Source organism: Eulemur rufifrons, chromosome 16 (assembly GCF_041146395.1).
Source record: "Eulemur rufifrons isolate Redbay chromosome 16, OSU_ERuf_1, whole genome shotgun sequence".
Classification (NCBI taxonomy): Eukaryota; Metazoa; Chordata; class Mammalia; order Primates; family Lemuridae; genus Eulemur; species Eulemur rufifrons.
The window spans coordinates 31386305-31403936 of record NC_090998.1 but is presented as its reverse complement, the minus strand read 5'-3'; the positions used below and the strand labels follow the sequence as shown (position 1 = coordinate 31403936).

General features: G+C 36.0%; 1 protein-coding gene across 1 annotated transcript in view; it reads right to left on the bottom strand.

Moving 5' to 3' along the window:
• LOC138397257 (mucin-19) overlaps window positions 1-16599 on the bottom strand; it is a 139940-nt gene extending 123341 nt beyond the window's left edge. Inside the window, 5 exon segments of the mRNA XM_069491212.1 lie at window positions 3142-3291; window positions 3692-3712; window positions 7531-7680; window positions 14771-14878; window positions 16272-16599. Of these exon segments, the coding sequence (XP_069347313.1) occupies window positions 3142-3291; window positions 3692-3712; window positions 7531-7680; window positions 14771-14878; window positions 16272-16599 (757 nt within the window).
• Window positions 16600-17632: the final 1033 nt, after the last annotated feature.

The window sequence follows — 17632 nt, the reverse complement described above, 5'->3', positions numbered from 1 at the left end:
AGACAAGAAAATGAAGTGCATGATCTGTAAGAAAAATTTGAAGACAATATAAGGGTAGATACAAATAAAAATAGGTGGTTTATTCTCCCTATTAAAAATAAGCAAAGAGACTTCTTCCTACACACTCTTTTTTCTTGGATCATTTACTTTAGAAAACTTGTTAGTTCTTTCTTTTCCTCTGTGAAAGGTATACACAATAATATAATATAGTTTCAAATAGCTAGAAGGAGGACATTGAAAGTTCCCAACAGAAAGATATGATAAAAGTTTGACATGATGCATATGCTAAATACTCTAATCTGATCACTATGCATTATGTGTTAAAACGTCACTACGTACCCCATAAATATGTACAACTATCATAGATCTATTAAAGAAATAAAATTTAAAAAACTTTTTAGAATCACTTCTCTAAAATTAGAGTAGACAAATAAGTTTTTAAAAGATTCATATACTATGTAATTAACAGAGGATTTGTGCTATCATCTTGTGCTTTAAATGATAAGATCCATGTGAAAAAAGAAAGAAAACTTTGAGTAATTTCTATACCTCTCTGAAATGGATGTCAATCTTTTAAAAGACTGCATAATGACCCCAGAATAATGGTTTAAAGACCACAGAAATGTTTCCTCAAGGGCCTAGGGCCATCACTTTGACATGAAATCATGGACGAACATAACTTCCCTAACTCCAAGGGTCCTGGGAGGACCAAGAGAGCCTAACTTCAGCTGGTGTCTGGCTACAGATTACTAAACCTACCTCTACTAATAAATACATAAAAAAATAGTTTTCCTTTTAAAGGCAATCAGCAAACACAGTTGGCTACTCCAACTACGAAATAAATTTAAAATGAACTACATGTGACAAGTGCTAAGAACTTGTTATTGTTTATATTGAGAATGTATATGTAATGGGTTGGATCTGCTTGACTATACAAAAGAGTGAGATTTCCTAGTATCTTGGCAATCTCTGTGGCAGAAAGGGTGCTATGTGCATCACATTGCAGTTTAATGCTTCAATAATATAACTGTTTTTTTCTACTTTCATGAAGAGGTTTTCAAGGGTGGCAGGAAATTTTGTTTTTAATAAGATTTTCCCAACAACTACTCTTATATTTATAGCCACCGTCTATGTTTCTAGGAAATATATTTTTTTATTTTTCTAAAGCAAATAGTATACAAAAATAAATTTGTATGTGACTTTGAAAATAGTCAAAATAATCATCCTTTATGTAGTTTGAGGGAGAGGCACCCAACATTTGAGAGATTGCGAAATTATAATACACATAGGTATTTCATTTGGGAGGAATAGAAGTGTTTGAATCAGGTATAGCCAATAAATATATTATTATGCTGTGAAGTAATCCTTCAACCATTCTTTCTTACACTACTCTTCCCCATGGACATAATTTTACTGTTTCCTCTTTCCCTTGACCTACTCTTCTTCACTATAAACTCTTCCTCCATCCCCTTTTATCCCCTTTCTCATTGTCTTTCATCATTGTAATGTAATTTTAGACCCACTCCTTAGTATATAAATATCTTTCTTTGATGGTAAAAGGAAAGGAAATAAAGTAGTATCCAGTAATGGAAAAAGTAGGGACTTCTGAATCAAATCCATCTGAGCTCTCCCAGGTGCAGGCAAAACAGCCTTGGACAGGACCTCTGTCAGACAAGAAGAGTTTTGGCTCTGATTTACGCAAGTCTCATCCTGGCCTTCCTCGGGTCATGGCCCTCTTTAGGAGGCAAAGAATACAGCTAAGAGTCAAGGGGACATGCCTACGCAGAACCTGTGCCACCTCCCTCTCCCATTCTGGATCATATTCTAAGTCCCCAGGGCAACAGTCCCAAGACCATTACTTGGGCTTGCAGGGGCAACGTTCCCAAGACCTTCTTCTCAAGGTCAGATGGTATTGCAGAGATTGAACTCATAGTCCTGCAAGATGGCCAGGGTGTGGCTAGTGTGCTAAAGTGGATGGATTGAGATAGGTCAACTGGGATATCCCTCACTGTGGAAAAAAGCCAGAGATAGAAGGACAAGTGGGATAGAGGCTTTGGCTAAGGCACAGCCAACCCTGCTCATGCATTGAATTCCAATGAATCGGAAAACTCTGCATTGGAACCTGACCTTCCAAAATATCACATTAATTTTTTGTCAAGGTGGATAAGAAAATACATTTTATGTAATATTCTGCTCCTTTTCTTTGTAACTTTTAATTACTTGTACACAGCATTTGTAACACAGCCCCTGACTTTGCCTTTGGCCTGTCCTTGGATAAAGAATTCAACTATTCTAAAACAAAGTTTCCTTTTCTACTACATGGGGACTACATAATAAATGAATACAAAAGAATATCAACTTCACAGAAAGAAAGAAAACTGTGCTCTTCCTAAAGACAATTCATTCACACCCCTACACCTAAAGCTGTTTTTGCCTTTTCACCACATGGACTCAAATATTAATATTAAATTGTAACATAAAATGTTGAAGTTGTCCTCACTGGACATCTTTCATTTCTATTTTTGTAGTGGCACAAATGATAGAGATTTCAGGGACCATGCAAGTACAATAAAACTTGAATAGGCCAGCAAGGAGAAATGTGTTATGTAAGAAAAGACATGCTTCCCCTAAGAAAACTTACATTTTTCTTAAAAAAAAAACAAAATTGCAGGCCATGAGCTATTTAGAACCTCAACTGTATCATATTGTTCAGCAAAGTGAACATGTAACTTACACAGAGAATTGTGACTTAGAAAATGATTTGTTGTTGTAATAGATACAAAACAAATGAGTGGAGAGATGCTGTATGACATTTGGGTCTAGGAAGAATTTTAAATTATTATTTTATACAATGAAAAATATCATAAAATGAATAATTATTATAATAATAGTACCAAGTATAAAGATAGCATTGGAATATTTAAAAATTATCAAAAAAACTATTTTAATGTAAACATCCTTGCCAAAATTCTCTGAAGACAGAATTTATCATTCTAATTAAAACTGGAATAAGTGCCTTTGGAGTCTCCACTATTACCACTAAGGCTATGTGTTCAAATACAAGAAAGATTATCAGATTGTACAAAGTGAAAAAATAAAAAGAATTTGCTTCCTAGGTGAGTATCTTTTCTCTAACAGTACCTCCTGTTGGGTCTTCTAACGTTAAACTGCCAGTGTTCTGACCTTTTCTCGACTTGTATTCAGACTCTCCTGAGGCACCAAATCCAAGGCCAAAGAGTGAGTTTCTTGTGTCTGAGTCACCAGACGATGAACGACCATAAAAAAAGCCACCTACAGTGAAAACAAAAGATTTTCTTTGGAAACAGCATTGCTGGCACAGACTATAAAGGTGATCTGATTATGAAGTATGAAAAGCCACATTTCATTTTGTGTAAGTCCCATTACACTAGCAGCACTTGAAATAGCATACAACACCGATTGACTTCATCACATCGTCTACAGCGTCTAAGACCTCAAGAAAGAGAGGAGAGCTGCAAAGATTTAGTAATTGATGTATACTAGAAACTCATCTTGTCCTGGATGGGGCAGAAACTTCCCTGCCTTCTGCCTTCACCATTCCTAAGCCCAAAATTCCCAACCCCACTGTCCTCCGTCAGAATATTCTGCCCCGTTCAATCCACATTGTCTTTGGCCACTGCACCTTAGAGCTGATGAAATTAAGACAGCATACCTGATTCTCCTTTTGGTAGTTCTGCAAAGAAAAAAAAGATGAAAACGTTTACTCATAGATTAATTGTAGCATTCAATCTCCTTCAAGTCTCAGCTTAACTTTCATCAATGAGGCAAATTTTGACAATTTAAAATGGTAACACACCCCCACCCTGACACTCCCAGTTACCACTCTATTATTCTATTTTATCCCATAGAATGTATCACCTTATAATATGCCAATGTTTACTGCTAATTATGTTGTTCCTTAATGACTTTATCCTTCTACATTTTAAGCTCCCTAAACGCACGGTTTCTTTGCCTGTTTTATTCACTGAGATATCCCAGGTGTCTAGATGAGGGCCTGAACCGTAGAGGGCACTCAATTAATATGTATGTAATAAATGCACTCACCAACAAAGACTACTTCTTAAAGTAATATATACCTTGTCACATGAGGTATATTTGCTTTATGTCATGCTATTTGTATTTTTAAAATCTCTACAATAAAATTTAAATGCTTTAGAATTAATAACATCTTAACTATAGTTCTGTAAAGTTGTGGAAATATATATATATAGAGAGAGAGAGAGAGAAGAGAATGAAGCACATGGTTTGTGAGTTGAATTTGAAGATTATATAAGGGCAAATACAAATTAGAAGAAGTGGTTTAATTCTCTCTATTAAATATTAGGGAAGAGGCCAGGTCTAGCTTATAATCTTAGCATTCTGGAAGGCCAAGGTGGGAGAATTGCTTGAGCTCAGGAGTTTGAGACCAGCCTGAGCAAGACCTTGTGTCTACTAAAAATAGAAAAATTAGGGGGGTGTCATGGCATGCACCTGTAGTCCCAGCTACTAGGGATGCTGAGGCAGGAGGAGCCTAGGAATTTGAGGTTGCAGGGAGCTATGCTGATGCCACTGCACTCTACCTAGGGTGAAGGAGCGAGACTCTGTCTCAAAAAAAAAAAAAAAAAAAATTAGGGAAGAGAATTCTGACCCCCCCACACATTTTTGCTAAGATCATTTGCTTTGGAAAACTTGTGAATTCTTTCTCTACCTCTCTGAAATGTATACACAACAATATAATATATAGTTTCAAATAGCTAGAAGGAACATATCGATGATAATTTCTAACACAAAAATATGATAAATGTTTGAGATAATGGATATGCCAATTACCTTCATCTGTCTATGTATCAAAACATCTCTATGTACTTCATAAACATGGGCAATTATATGTCAATTAAAAATGTAAAATATAAAAAAAATTAAGAATCGCTAGTCTGAATTTATAGAACAAAATAAATTTTTTAAAACTCATATATTATTTATGAAAGATTTGGACTAGAAACTTGTTCTTTAAATGATAAGATGCATGTGATATATACACAACTATATATCATATTATTTTGTATATATTTCAGACAGAGAAAGAACTCGTAAGTTTTCTAAAGCTAATGATATTTTAAAAAGTATATATAAGGGGGAGAAGTCTATTCCTTTATTTTGAATAGGGAGAATTAAACCACCTATTATTATTTGTATTCACCCTTACATAGGATTTTCCTACGTAAATTTAGGATGAACTAGGTGTGACAAAGAGTGCTATCAAGTCCTCTTCCTTGAGAACTACCTATTGTTTATCTTGAGGACATATATGTAACAGGTTGTATCTGCTTGGCCACATACAAGGTAGATAGCATTCTGTCTTCGCAATATCCTTAGTGGACCACCTGTGATGTGCAGCACAGTCCATTTTAATGCTCATTTAGTAATAAACTCTTTTCTTTCTCTTCTAATTTCATGGAGACGTTTTATGGGGTAGCAAGAGATTTTGTTTTTAATTACAGTGTTCCAACAACTACTCTTTCAATTCTTAGCCATTTTCCAAGTTTCTAAGAAGTAACTTTGTATTTTTCTAACATAAATACTATATAAAAATAAAATATTTATGTAATTTTTAAAATAGTCAAAATATAGTCTATTATGTACCGTGAAGGAAAGGCACCCAACACTTAAGACATTATGAAATTATCATATTTGTATATAGGTACTTGGTTTAGGGTAAATACAGGTGCTTAACTCAAGTATAGCTGACATACAGTATTGTTTTATTAAATAACCCTCCAACCAGTATTACTTATACTACCCTTCTCCATACACAGCATTTTCCATCTTTATCTCCTCTTTCTCTCTATCTACCTTTCTCCACTATATACTGTTTCTCCTTTCCTCTTTTACCCTCTCTCTCTGTCTTTCTTCATTGTCATATAGTTTCAGAACTACTGCTTAATAGATAAATATTTCACTTTGATGGCAAAGCAGACAGAAGTAAAGAGTATCATAGAAGAAGTTTATTTTATTCTGGGTCGAACCCATCTGGGCTCCCCACATGCAATCAGAATGGCCTTGGACAGGACCTCGCTTAAACTCAGGCAAACAGGGTTCCTGCTCTGACCTACGCAAGTCTGGCTCTGGTCTTCTTTGGGTCATGGCCCTCTTTACAGGGCAAAGAATACAGGCTGAGGGTCAAGGGGACATGCCTACCCAGAGCCTGTGCCTCTCTCTCTCTCCCATTCTGGATCATATTCTAAGTCCCCAGGGCAGCAGCCCCAAGACCACTACCTGGCCCTGCACGGACATCTTTCCCAACACCTTCTTCCCCCAGTCAGACCACATTGCAAAGATTGAACTCCTAGGCCTAGGGATGCCAGTTTGCTGAAGCAGGTGGATCAAGATAGGTAACCTGAGATATCCTTCTCAGTATCAGAAAAGGCCAGAGATAGAAGGAATAGGGGTGCAGGGACCTAGACTAGGGCACCACCAACCCTATTCTTGCGTTGAATGCCAATGGATCCAAATATTCGGCACTGGAACCAGGCCTTCCAGGTTGCCGAGACTGTATTTTTGTCAAACTGAAATTAAAACCATTTTACTTAATATTTTTTCTTAACTTTAGATTTTTTACATACATGCATTTATATTCTTGCCTAGACTATGCCCTTGGCCTGTCCTTGCATAAGCAGTTTAACACTACTAAAAAAAATTTTCCTTAAATAAATTTTCCTCATCTAGCAAATAGGAACTACATAATAAATGAGGATAAAACAATAGCAACTTCTAGGGAAGAAAGAAAATTTTACGCCCTTCCTGAAGACATTTCAACAACGCCCCTACACTAAAAGCTGTATCTGCCTTTCATCACATGGACTCAAATATTAAATTTTAATATAAAACGTTGAAGTTATTTTCCTCACTGGATCTCCTTTGTTCCCATTTTTGTAGAGGTCCAAATGATGGAGATTTCAGGGACCAGGTAAGTGCAGTAAAAATTTGAATAGGCCAGTAGCAAGAAATGTGTTGGACCAGAGAGGACACGCCTCACCTAAAGAAATTTACATTTTTTCCCTCAAAAAATAAAATTGCGGGCCACAAACCATTTAGAAACTGTGCTTTATCATATTATTCAGAAACTGAGTGTATCATATACAGAGAGAATCCTGGTGTACAAAACAAATGGTGGTTGCATACAGAAATGTGGAGAGAATATACACTATATATGAAGAAGCCTTTTACATTATTAATTTACCAAGTGAAAATGTCATAAAAATGAATGATAATTATAATAATAGTACCAAGTATAAACATAGCATGAGAAAATAAAAATTATCAGGAAAACAATTAATTTAATGTAAATATCATTGCCAAAACTTCTAAACACAGAAGTCATCACTCTCATTGGCACTGGATTTGGTGCCTGCATTAAGCCCATGTCTTGAAATGAAACAAAGAGTAGCAGATTATCCCAAATAGAAAAAAATAAAAGTGCTTGCTTCCTAGGTATTTTTTCTCTAACAGTACCTGCTGTTGAGTCTTCAAACGTTAAACTGTCAGTGTTCTGACGCTTTCTTGATTTGTATTCAGACTCTCCTGAAGCACCAAATCCAAGGCCAAAGAGTAGGTTTCTTGTGTCTGAGTCACTAGAGGATGAACGATCATAAAAAAAGCCACCTGCAGCAAATAACACAAGATTTTCTTTGAAAACAGCATTGCTGGCACAGACTATAAAGGTGATCTGATTATGACACTATGAAAGAGCACGTTTTATTTTGTGTAAGTCCCATTATTCTGGCTGCACTTGAAACACCATACACCACTGTTTCGCTTAATCACTATATTCATATCTTTTTTTTTTTTTCCTGGTTCTAGGACCTCAAGGAAGAGAGGAAAATAGGTCTGTGAAGGTTTAATAATTGATGTGTACTAGCAACCCTTCTTATGGACAGGGCAGAAACTTCCCTGTCTGCTTCCTACTGCATTACTAAGACCCAAGTTCATGGCCCACTTCTCCACTTTGTTATAGTTTGTATATTAGTCTCTCTAAATCTCATGTTGAAATTAGATCTCAATGTTAGAGTTTGGTCTGAATAGGGGATATTTGGGTCATGGGGGTGTTTCCTTCATTAATGTCTTGATTTTGTCCTCCACATAATGAGTACATTCTCACTCTAGGACTTTCTACAAAGATAATTGTTAAAATGAGCCTGGCATCTCCCCCTTCTCTCTCTTGCTCCCTCTCTCACCATGAGATCCCTGCACACACTGGTTGTCCTGTACCTTCTGACATAATGGAAGCAGCCAGAGGCCCATATCAGAAGTAAAGGCTTAGGCCATGCTTCTTGTATAGTTTGTAAAACACCAAGCAGAGTAAGCCTCTTTTCTTTATAAATTATTTAGACTCGGGTATTCCTTTACAAATGGACTAAGACACTCATCAAAATACTCTGCCATGTTGAATTCATATTGTGCTTCGCTCCTACACCTTATAGCTGATAAAGTTAAAATAACATATCTGATTTTTTTTTTTTGGTATTTCTATTAGTAAAACTTGAAGACTGTGTAAGAGTAAATACAAATAAATATAAGTGGCTTAATTTTTCCTATCAAAAATAAGGAAACAGACTTCTCTCCCTACACACACTTTTTCTTAGATAATTTGCTTTAGAAAACCTGTGAGTTCTTTCTCTATCCTTGTGAAATGTATATAAGCCTTTTCAAAGACTCAATAAGCACCCCAGAAATGTTTCCTCTGGGACCTAGGGCCACCACTTTGATATGTAATTATTGACGAAGATAGTTCCTCCACTTCCTGGGTTCCTGGGAGGAAGGAGCTAACTTCAGCTGGTACCTAGCTGCAAACCTACTTCCACTCATCAATATACAATAAATTAATTTTTTTTATTTTAAAAGCAATCAGCAAACACACCTGGCTACCCCATCTACCAAGGAAATTTAGGATGAACCTAGGTGTGACAAACAATGCTGTCAAATCCTCTATTTGAGAACTGACTATTGTTTATCTTGATAAGATGTATGTAATGGGTTGTATCTGCTTGGCTATATAAAAGAGTGAGATCTCCTTCTGTTTTTGCAATCTCTTTGGCAGAATGCCTGTAATGTGCATCATATTCTGGTTTAAGGCTTCATCCAAATAAAATTGTTCTTTTCTCTTCTATTTTCATGGAGAGGTTTTCTGGAGTGGTAGGAGATTTTGTTTTTAATTACATTTCCCCAATAATTACTCTTGGAATTCTTAGCCATTTTCCGTGTTTCTAGCAAATATATTTGTATTTTTTAAAGCAAATAGTATATGATATATAATATTTATGTGATTTTGAGAATAGCAAAATAATCTATTATGAGGTAGAGGCACACAACATGTAATAGATTATGATACTCTAATATTTGCATATAGATTTTTGGTTTAACAGGAACACAAGTGCTTAAATCAGGTATAGCCAATTTATACTACTATGTTATTTCTTAAACACAATAGTATAAAATTGTAACTCAAACTACTCATACTACTCTTCTCCCTACAGAGCATTTTCCCTAATTGTCTCTTCTGTACTTCCACATACCCTCTTTACCAGCTCTTCCTCTTTTACCCTCTCTCTCATTGTCTGTCTTCATTGTCACATAGTTTTAGAACTGCTCCTTCATATATAAATATTTTAGTCTGGTGGCAAGCAGAATGAAGTAAAACAATATTCAGTCATAAAATAGTGTGGACTTCTGAATCAAAACCATCTGGGCTCCCCCATGTGCAATCAAAATGGCCTTGGACAGTACCACATGCAAGAGAGGTTCATGCTCTGATTTACGCAAATCTCACTCTGGCTTTCCTTAAGTCATGGCCCTCCTCAGACAGCATAGAATACAGGTCAAAGGCCAAGGGGACATGCCTACCCAGAGCCTGTGCCACTCTCCCTTCCCCATTCTGGACCATATTCTAAGTCTCCAGGGCCTGCAGCCCCAAGCCTCCAACTGGGCCTACATGGGTGTCTTCTTCTAGGACTCGGGATGGCCAGGGGGTGACCAGTGTGCAGAATTAGATAGACTAAGACAGGTAAGCTAGGGCATTCCTCTCAGTGTGGGACAAAGCCAGAGATAATAAAAGCAGGGGTGTAGAGACCTTGGCTAAGGCATCGCCAACTGTATGTTTGCATTGAATTCTAATGAACCTAAAAATTCTATATTGACACCTTGTTTTCCAGGTTGTCATGAATGTATTTTTATCAAGGTGAAAGAAAAAACACATTTTATTTAATATTTTGTTCCTTTTATTTGTAACTTTTCATTATTTATATATCTACCTTTGTACTCTTGTCCCTGACTTTGCCCTTGGCCTGTCCTCAGATAAATAATTTAACACTTTTAAATCAAATTCTTTTTATTTATTAAATGGGGCTATATAATTAATGAGGATGACATAATATATACTTCATAATGGTTATTAATTAAATGAGAGAAATAAATGAGGTGAGAGTAGCTAGCATGTCTTACACACAACAAATATTCAATTGATATAAACAGTACCTTTTAGTATATTTTGTTTTCCTCATCAAACATCACATCAAACTTATGTAGATACATTTTATTTAATTAATGATGTGTTTTCTATACTCATCAAACCTCTCCTGAATCCAACCTCACAGATTGATTAGATCCTTATTTCATTAAACTCATGTTTCCTCCAAATTTCTTCATTCTATTATTGAAATTAATGGCCCTGGTATCTTAGTTATTCAGTGCACCATGTTTGTTTTTATTCATTGTTTTATCCCTTTTGTCTTTATTATACAAAAATGGCTCTGAAAGATTTGCTGTTGAAATTACTAGTAGGAATGTTCAGAATGTTTTTCACAGGTATCACATCTCCAATGTATAGTAGTACCTTACATGCCTTATCTCTTTCATATTCACGGTTCAATGATTCATGGTTCTATTCTTCAGCACTTGTAGATAAGGAAATAGATATTTAGAAGAGGTTGAATAATTTCTTCAAGATCACATGTTTAGTAAAATCTGCCAAGAAACCCTTTTCTCTTACATAAAATGTATACTGTCTTCATCTTGCTTAAAGACAGATTGCTTATATTAATACATGTGTGAAGATAAATAAAATATGTTTATCTACTTTACAGCTTAAAGATAAAGAAAATACGTTCATGTATTTCATAGTAATAAGGTCATACTATATTTTGCATACATTTTACATAAATTTTTGGAAGGGTTAGTTTGTGCTTCAAACCATAGAATGAAACAGACAAGAGAAATAAATATAATCCTTCCTCTTTACCCCTACTTTGTGGAGAGAAATTGCTGGATCAGAGAGGTGAACGTGAGTGAGCTGTGTGGATGGAAAGATGTTTAAAGTGATGGAGATAAGTAAGTTATGTTGTCTGAAATGAGTAGAAGTCAATGAATACCAAAAACATGAAGTCCTGTCATAGCCTATGTATCCTTTTCTCAAATATGTGAATCTCAATCTCATTAAAGAATGAAGAGTGTGGAGGATAACATCTTCCTGGAGTTTGTCCAATTTTATGTTGGCTTGTTGAGTGGTTGGTTGGCAGGGGCTGTATTGCTTGGCGTTGTTATTCATCCAATACAGCTCTAGTCTTAGAGACTGTCAAGTCCCTCCTAAATTATACTCAGACCTGGGGGGTTCCTTATGAAACATAGGAATGAATTCAATTTCTCAGAATTTCAAGGGACTTTCAGAGAACTATAAAGTTCCAAGTGTTCCCTTGCCTCTCTGATTTCTTGAATGGGGGCTTCTAAGAGTATGCTAAAGACTACCTGCTCCCATTTATTCAAATTAACAACCAGATTTTGTGTACTTAGAAGTAGAGAAACTCTTGCTATGTCACTGTGATGGGACATACAAAGTCCTGTCCATAGTTATGAAAAGACAATTTTGTTGTCGTCATGAGACAACTGAGCTGCTGCGTTATCTCAGTTTATGTTCTACCTCAAAGAAAACATTTTTAAATTACATTTTATTGTATTTAGGTCTTAGAATGAGGTAGGGATCTAAAATGCCCAATGAGAAAAACAAATGAAAGTAATCTTGGGCTATTTTGATTGCTGTATCTATTAGACCAGAATGAACTTGAATTTATATTGATATTGCAAAAACCTTATTGTTGGATTTAAGAACAAATCCATAAAAGCAGTCTTGATGACTTGATAAGATTTATTTTTCATTTTGGTGGGTGGAGAAACAAGCAAACAAATAAACAAACAAAAATGGGAAACAGTGATATTCTATCTCCTGAAGGAATCTAGTAAAATTGTTGGGACTAGGACTGATTTTAGTTAAAATAGATCACTAAGGAATTAATCTTGAAATAATAAACAAAAGCATGTTCTGCCTACAAAAATATAGGAAAGTCAAACCTTATGCCCATTTCTCTCATAGGTTTAAGAAATTTTAGAAAAGCAAATATCCACAGCAATTTTCCATTTCAAATTTCAACGCCTTTATAAATACTGATTAAATATTAAAATGCCTGGCCCAGATTTTACAAAAACACATTAAAGTATGTTTGATTGTAATAATAAGGGATATTACATTTTAAATCTTTTAAGGATTTTGCCAGGGAAGATATGCCCTCTCTCCAAAGAAAAGCACTACCATCCTATGGCTTTTGAATATAAACAGTATAACAAAATAGAACAAAGTAATTTACCTGATCTGCTTTCCGCTGTGTTACCATCTGAAGAAAGAAAAGGAGAATTGCTGTCATTAGTAGCATCTCGAAATGATAGATTTGCCAGTAGAAAGTGAATCTTGATTAGAATTATTTATTGTCCTTCGGAGGTATTTCCACAGAGATATGCTCTCTGAATTAAATACTCAGGCATGAATATGGTAATTAGTCATTGACCATGATGTTTTTATACCCCTCTAGAACACCCCCATAAAGGAGAAAGTCTGCATTAATCTTCCAGCCAATCTGGAGTACAGTCCAAATGTACAAATGAGAATGCAGCAAAACACAATAATTCTTGGATGACTGAAAAGATACTTTAAAGCATTAATTATTATTCTACTGAAGAAATGCTGAAATTTTATTTATAAGATATTGTCATGTGACAAAAACACTGAACAAACTAAATGCACTTCTTCTGAATCAACTGGCAACAATTTCTATTATACAGCTGGATACCAAAATTCAGGTACACACAGCTTACAAATTATTTAAATGTTATTATTGTGAATCAAAGTAAATTTTCTTCACATTTAAATAAATGACATGAAAATTTGAAAACTTGTCAAGCTACTGTAAGTATAACTGAGTCAAAAACTCACAATAAGAACAAGCACTTTACAACAGAAGGCATAATTTACATTCATGTACACTTATTAAGTTAGATTTACAGACATACAAATATTTTTATCAAATACATCAACGCATTGGTTTCCAAAAGACTTTTCTCAATAATTATGTGGGAAAACCTTAACAATAGCAATAGAATTTTACATGAAGTTGCATGTTAGTTACATATGCAAGAAACTACAAAAACATTTTAGGTAACATTTTTATTTGGGGACTTACAGCATTGCAGTTTGTTTTTAACCCTTCTCTATGCTCTATAATCTTTATAGATTTTCTACAAACTGACCACACTATTCAAATAAAAAATCAAGGGACATGGTCTGATATTAAGATAAACTTTTAGAAATTGAAATTAAAATACAATTCAGGAAAATCCAGGACTTACAGTCAGCAAACCTCTCCCAGAGATATTAGGGGAAATTAAGACAAACAGCAAATAGAACCAGTTAAAAGATAAAGGGTTTCTTGTGTGTTCTGATAAATTGTTGTCAAAACCAAATTGTACGTAGTTGCACAAACAACTACACACAAACATATTAAGCCAAAGGCTAAGAAGAAGTGGTTTTCAGATTATGGGTTGAAGACACTTAATGTAAATGTTTCTAAAGAAAAATTACACAGTAATATTCTCTATGTAGGTTGAATACTTGGAAAATTCTGACTATGTAGGTTGCAGTCAAGAAGTTGTCCCCAAATCCTCTTGCAGCAAACCGATAGATTACCAAGTCCATGTGTGAATTCTTAACTTACTTTACCCATCAGGAAAAATCCCCGGGGCCTCACTCAGAGGGCACTTTCTTACCACAGGTACAAGGCTAATGAGCTTGGATCAATGGTGTTCTCATCCCAATAAACTAAAAGCAGATACAATGATACTATCAGGATATAGAGCTATAATAGATGTTAAACAGAAGGGAGGAAACAGAAAGGCAAATCGAAAGTAGACTTGGAAACTCAGAAACCATCTCTAGAGCAGGGACAAACTGTCTTGCAGACATCAGTTGATTCCAAGGGCATCACTGTGTAGTATATAATATGATTAACAGGCATTCATTTTGATGTCCTCAAAAAGGATTACGCTATGTTCAGAAGCCCCTTGTCTTCTTGAGTAAGAAGACAGGGTATCTGTGGTTTATTTCAGAAAGTATACCTTGCAAAGCATTTGGTTACTTTCATGTAGAAAATTCTTTTATGCAAAATAAATTATTTATTTATAATCTGAAGCTATTTTCTTAATTTAATACAAATATATACTGAGTGCTTTCTCCATAGCAGCCAATGTACTTGGCATTATGAATACTGAGTGAACAGCATCAACCAAAACCCTGTCTTTGAGGAGTTTAGAATCATGTGGGATAAATGCCTGGTCATGGTAGCTCATTCACAAAATCAAGTGTGTATGAAACACAAACTTTCTGTTTCCAAAAGCAGGCTCACAATATACTGCAATATCTCAAAGTAAAGATTAATTGCTGAAAGATACTGACCTGATTCTTGTCTGTAAAATAGGGCTTCTGCATCTATTTAAAAATAAAAGGGAAAAAAAAACAGGTTATTTTATAATTCTCTATAGCATATTTTAAGACAATGAGAAAAACAATCTGGTTTCCATTTTCCCTTAAAATTCAATATAAGCAAACTACTTTTTATATTTGATAACTGTGATATTTCAATATGAATTTATTATTTTGGAGCTTTCCCATCTAATTAAACTCATCTATATGATCTAATGCATTTACCTACCAACATACTTAATATCAAAGTTTCCAATGTCATCTCAGTCTTGGAAATATGCATGACCAACTAAATTAAACTCACATACTAATATTAGCCAATATTGTACAGCTTTTTCACACTATTACAGCTGTTGATGTGAAGTGTATTTTCTGATCAAATTTCATCTGCTTTTATTTCCCCTACACATTTTCTGGATGATGTGTTCATAAGCAGTGAATTAGACATAAAAGAAATAAGAAAAAAAGAAAAGAATCAATTGTATGGATTTTACTCTAATGAGAGTATAGAATAGCCTGGGAAAAAATAAAAATTGATTACACATATCTATTTTGTACCAGATCTACATCTCTTATAACCGTTTTTTTTCTAATTAACCAGAAAATTGTTTTTTAAATTTTCTTTCCTTCTGTATGATTATGGTTGACCAAACAATACAAATTTTTCTTCTGATTGATTATATGAAAATTGCCTAACCAACCCCCAAGCCCCACAATTTTTCCATCCTATAACCTACTAAAACTGAAGAGAGTCTGTGTTTGAAACATAAACCTCACTGATTAAGAGCAACAAAAACTCATTTCAACTAAGGAACCAATAATTTCTGCAAAGAGCAGTTTTTCAGATTTGTTTCTTAATTCCCACAATGACCTCATAAATAAAAACATAAATTCTTTGCATTTTATTGATAAGTCACCAATCCATGAAAAGCTGATTGAAATAATTATTTCCCAGAATTACCATGGATATAGGAATTTACTTTAGAAACATGAGCCACTTTGACAGTGAATTTAATATACTTTAATAAAAACTTTTACATTATACTTTATTGTGATATGATATCACTTAATAAATACTTTGAAAATTATGTGCTCTGTGCTCTGTTATTTAAGAAATAAGAAACACATGTATGGAGGAGAGTCAAGGAGAGATGACTGACTAAAGACATTGCTAGCCGGACCTTCCTGGGGGGAAGATCGGATTTCAGAGAAAGGAAAGGGGAGAAGAGATGCAGAACAGGTGTAGATCACAGAGAGAGGTGCTGGAGGCTGCCAGGGATCTCATGGAGGTAAATTGCAAAGCAGAGAAGGAAGAAGATAAAGGAAAAAAGATATCTGCAAGGACCAACCCCAGAGAGGCTATGAGCCCAGTGAAAGGGTAAGGGGGGAGCTCTCTCACCTTCCCACAAGCATTTGGTGACCTGCAGGCTACCAAGTTTCTTGGAGGCTTTTCCACCCCCATGAGCCCAGGCATGCAGGCAAACATAGTATAGTGGGGAGAACTTGTGTGACCCTGGAGCCTGGATACTCTGTATGGGGATCCCTCCAAGGAGGGTATCACAAGAAGCTGGAGAGCTGGCTTTCTTCCATTCAGATGCTTCCTTCCCCACCTCTCCCCCACCCACTGCAACTGGAAAACCAGTTGGGACCAAGAACATGGAAAGCTGCTGCACCTCCCCAGCGGGCACATGCTTCAGGCTGAGGCTTCCACAGAGTGTGGGTCCCATGCATTTCCCATTGGGGACTGGCAGTGGATCCAGGGTATCCAATTAGGGAGCCAGTAGGTCAGATAAACAGGACAGGGAGAGGTATGAGAGCTAGATAGCCAGACTATGAATCTCAGATGGCCCTGTCTCCACAAGCAGACTTTCTGGCTGGTTAGGACCACTTCAGCCCCTACCTAGTGGTTTTCCCCAGGGGCTGAAAGCAGACCTTTTAATAAGGCCAAAACAGCTACCTTGCCAGACTTTGTGGAGCCTGAGGGAAAGCTCACCCAACCCAGCCCCACCCAGCCTCACTCTTCCACTCACCTCTGCTGTGACAGAGAAAAGGAATCACCTGAAAGTTCCAGGGCCCCACCCACCACCTGGGGCAGTTGAGTGCTCCTCCCGAAGGACTAGAACCGGTCACAAAATCAATACTGCAACTTGTTCCTTTTGGCAAATGCCATCTACTGACAAGGAAGTCAATTTGCACAGCCTTGACAGCATTTACTCACTCAGTCATACAGGGTGAGGTTAATTCTCACCCACAAGTACCACCTACTGTCTCAGAGATTAAACTAAGAGTGACATTACAATTCACACTGCTAAGAAAACCACAGGGCTGAGGAAAGATAGGATTTCAAAGGCCTCCATCCTCTCTCATCAAAGAGAGATAGGGATTTGCCCACACACAGAGCTCACCACTGCTACAGCCCATAAACAACTAGCAACTGAGAAAACCACCACACCAAGGATATCTATAACCGAGACAACCATCCAGAGCCTAGATTGCCATCAAAGCACCCACAAGCAAAGCCAAAAGTTCTTACCGAACATATGTTACAGACACTCCTTTACAAGTGTGGGTGGGGTAAAGCCCCATCAAAATAAAAGAAAATCCAAAATTAAGAAGCAACAGCTGCTCCAGATGAGAAGGAATCAACAAAAGAACTCCAGAAGTATAAAAAAATCGGAGTGAAAGGACACCCCACAAAGGGAACACCAGCTCTCTAGCAATGGATTCTAAGCAAAATGAAAATATTGAAATAACAGATAA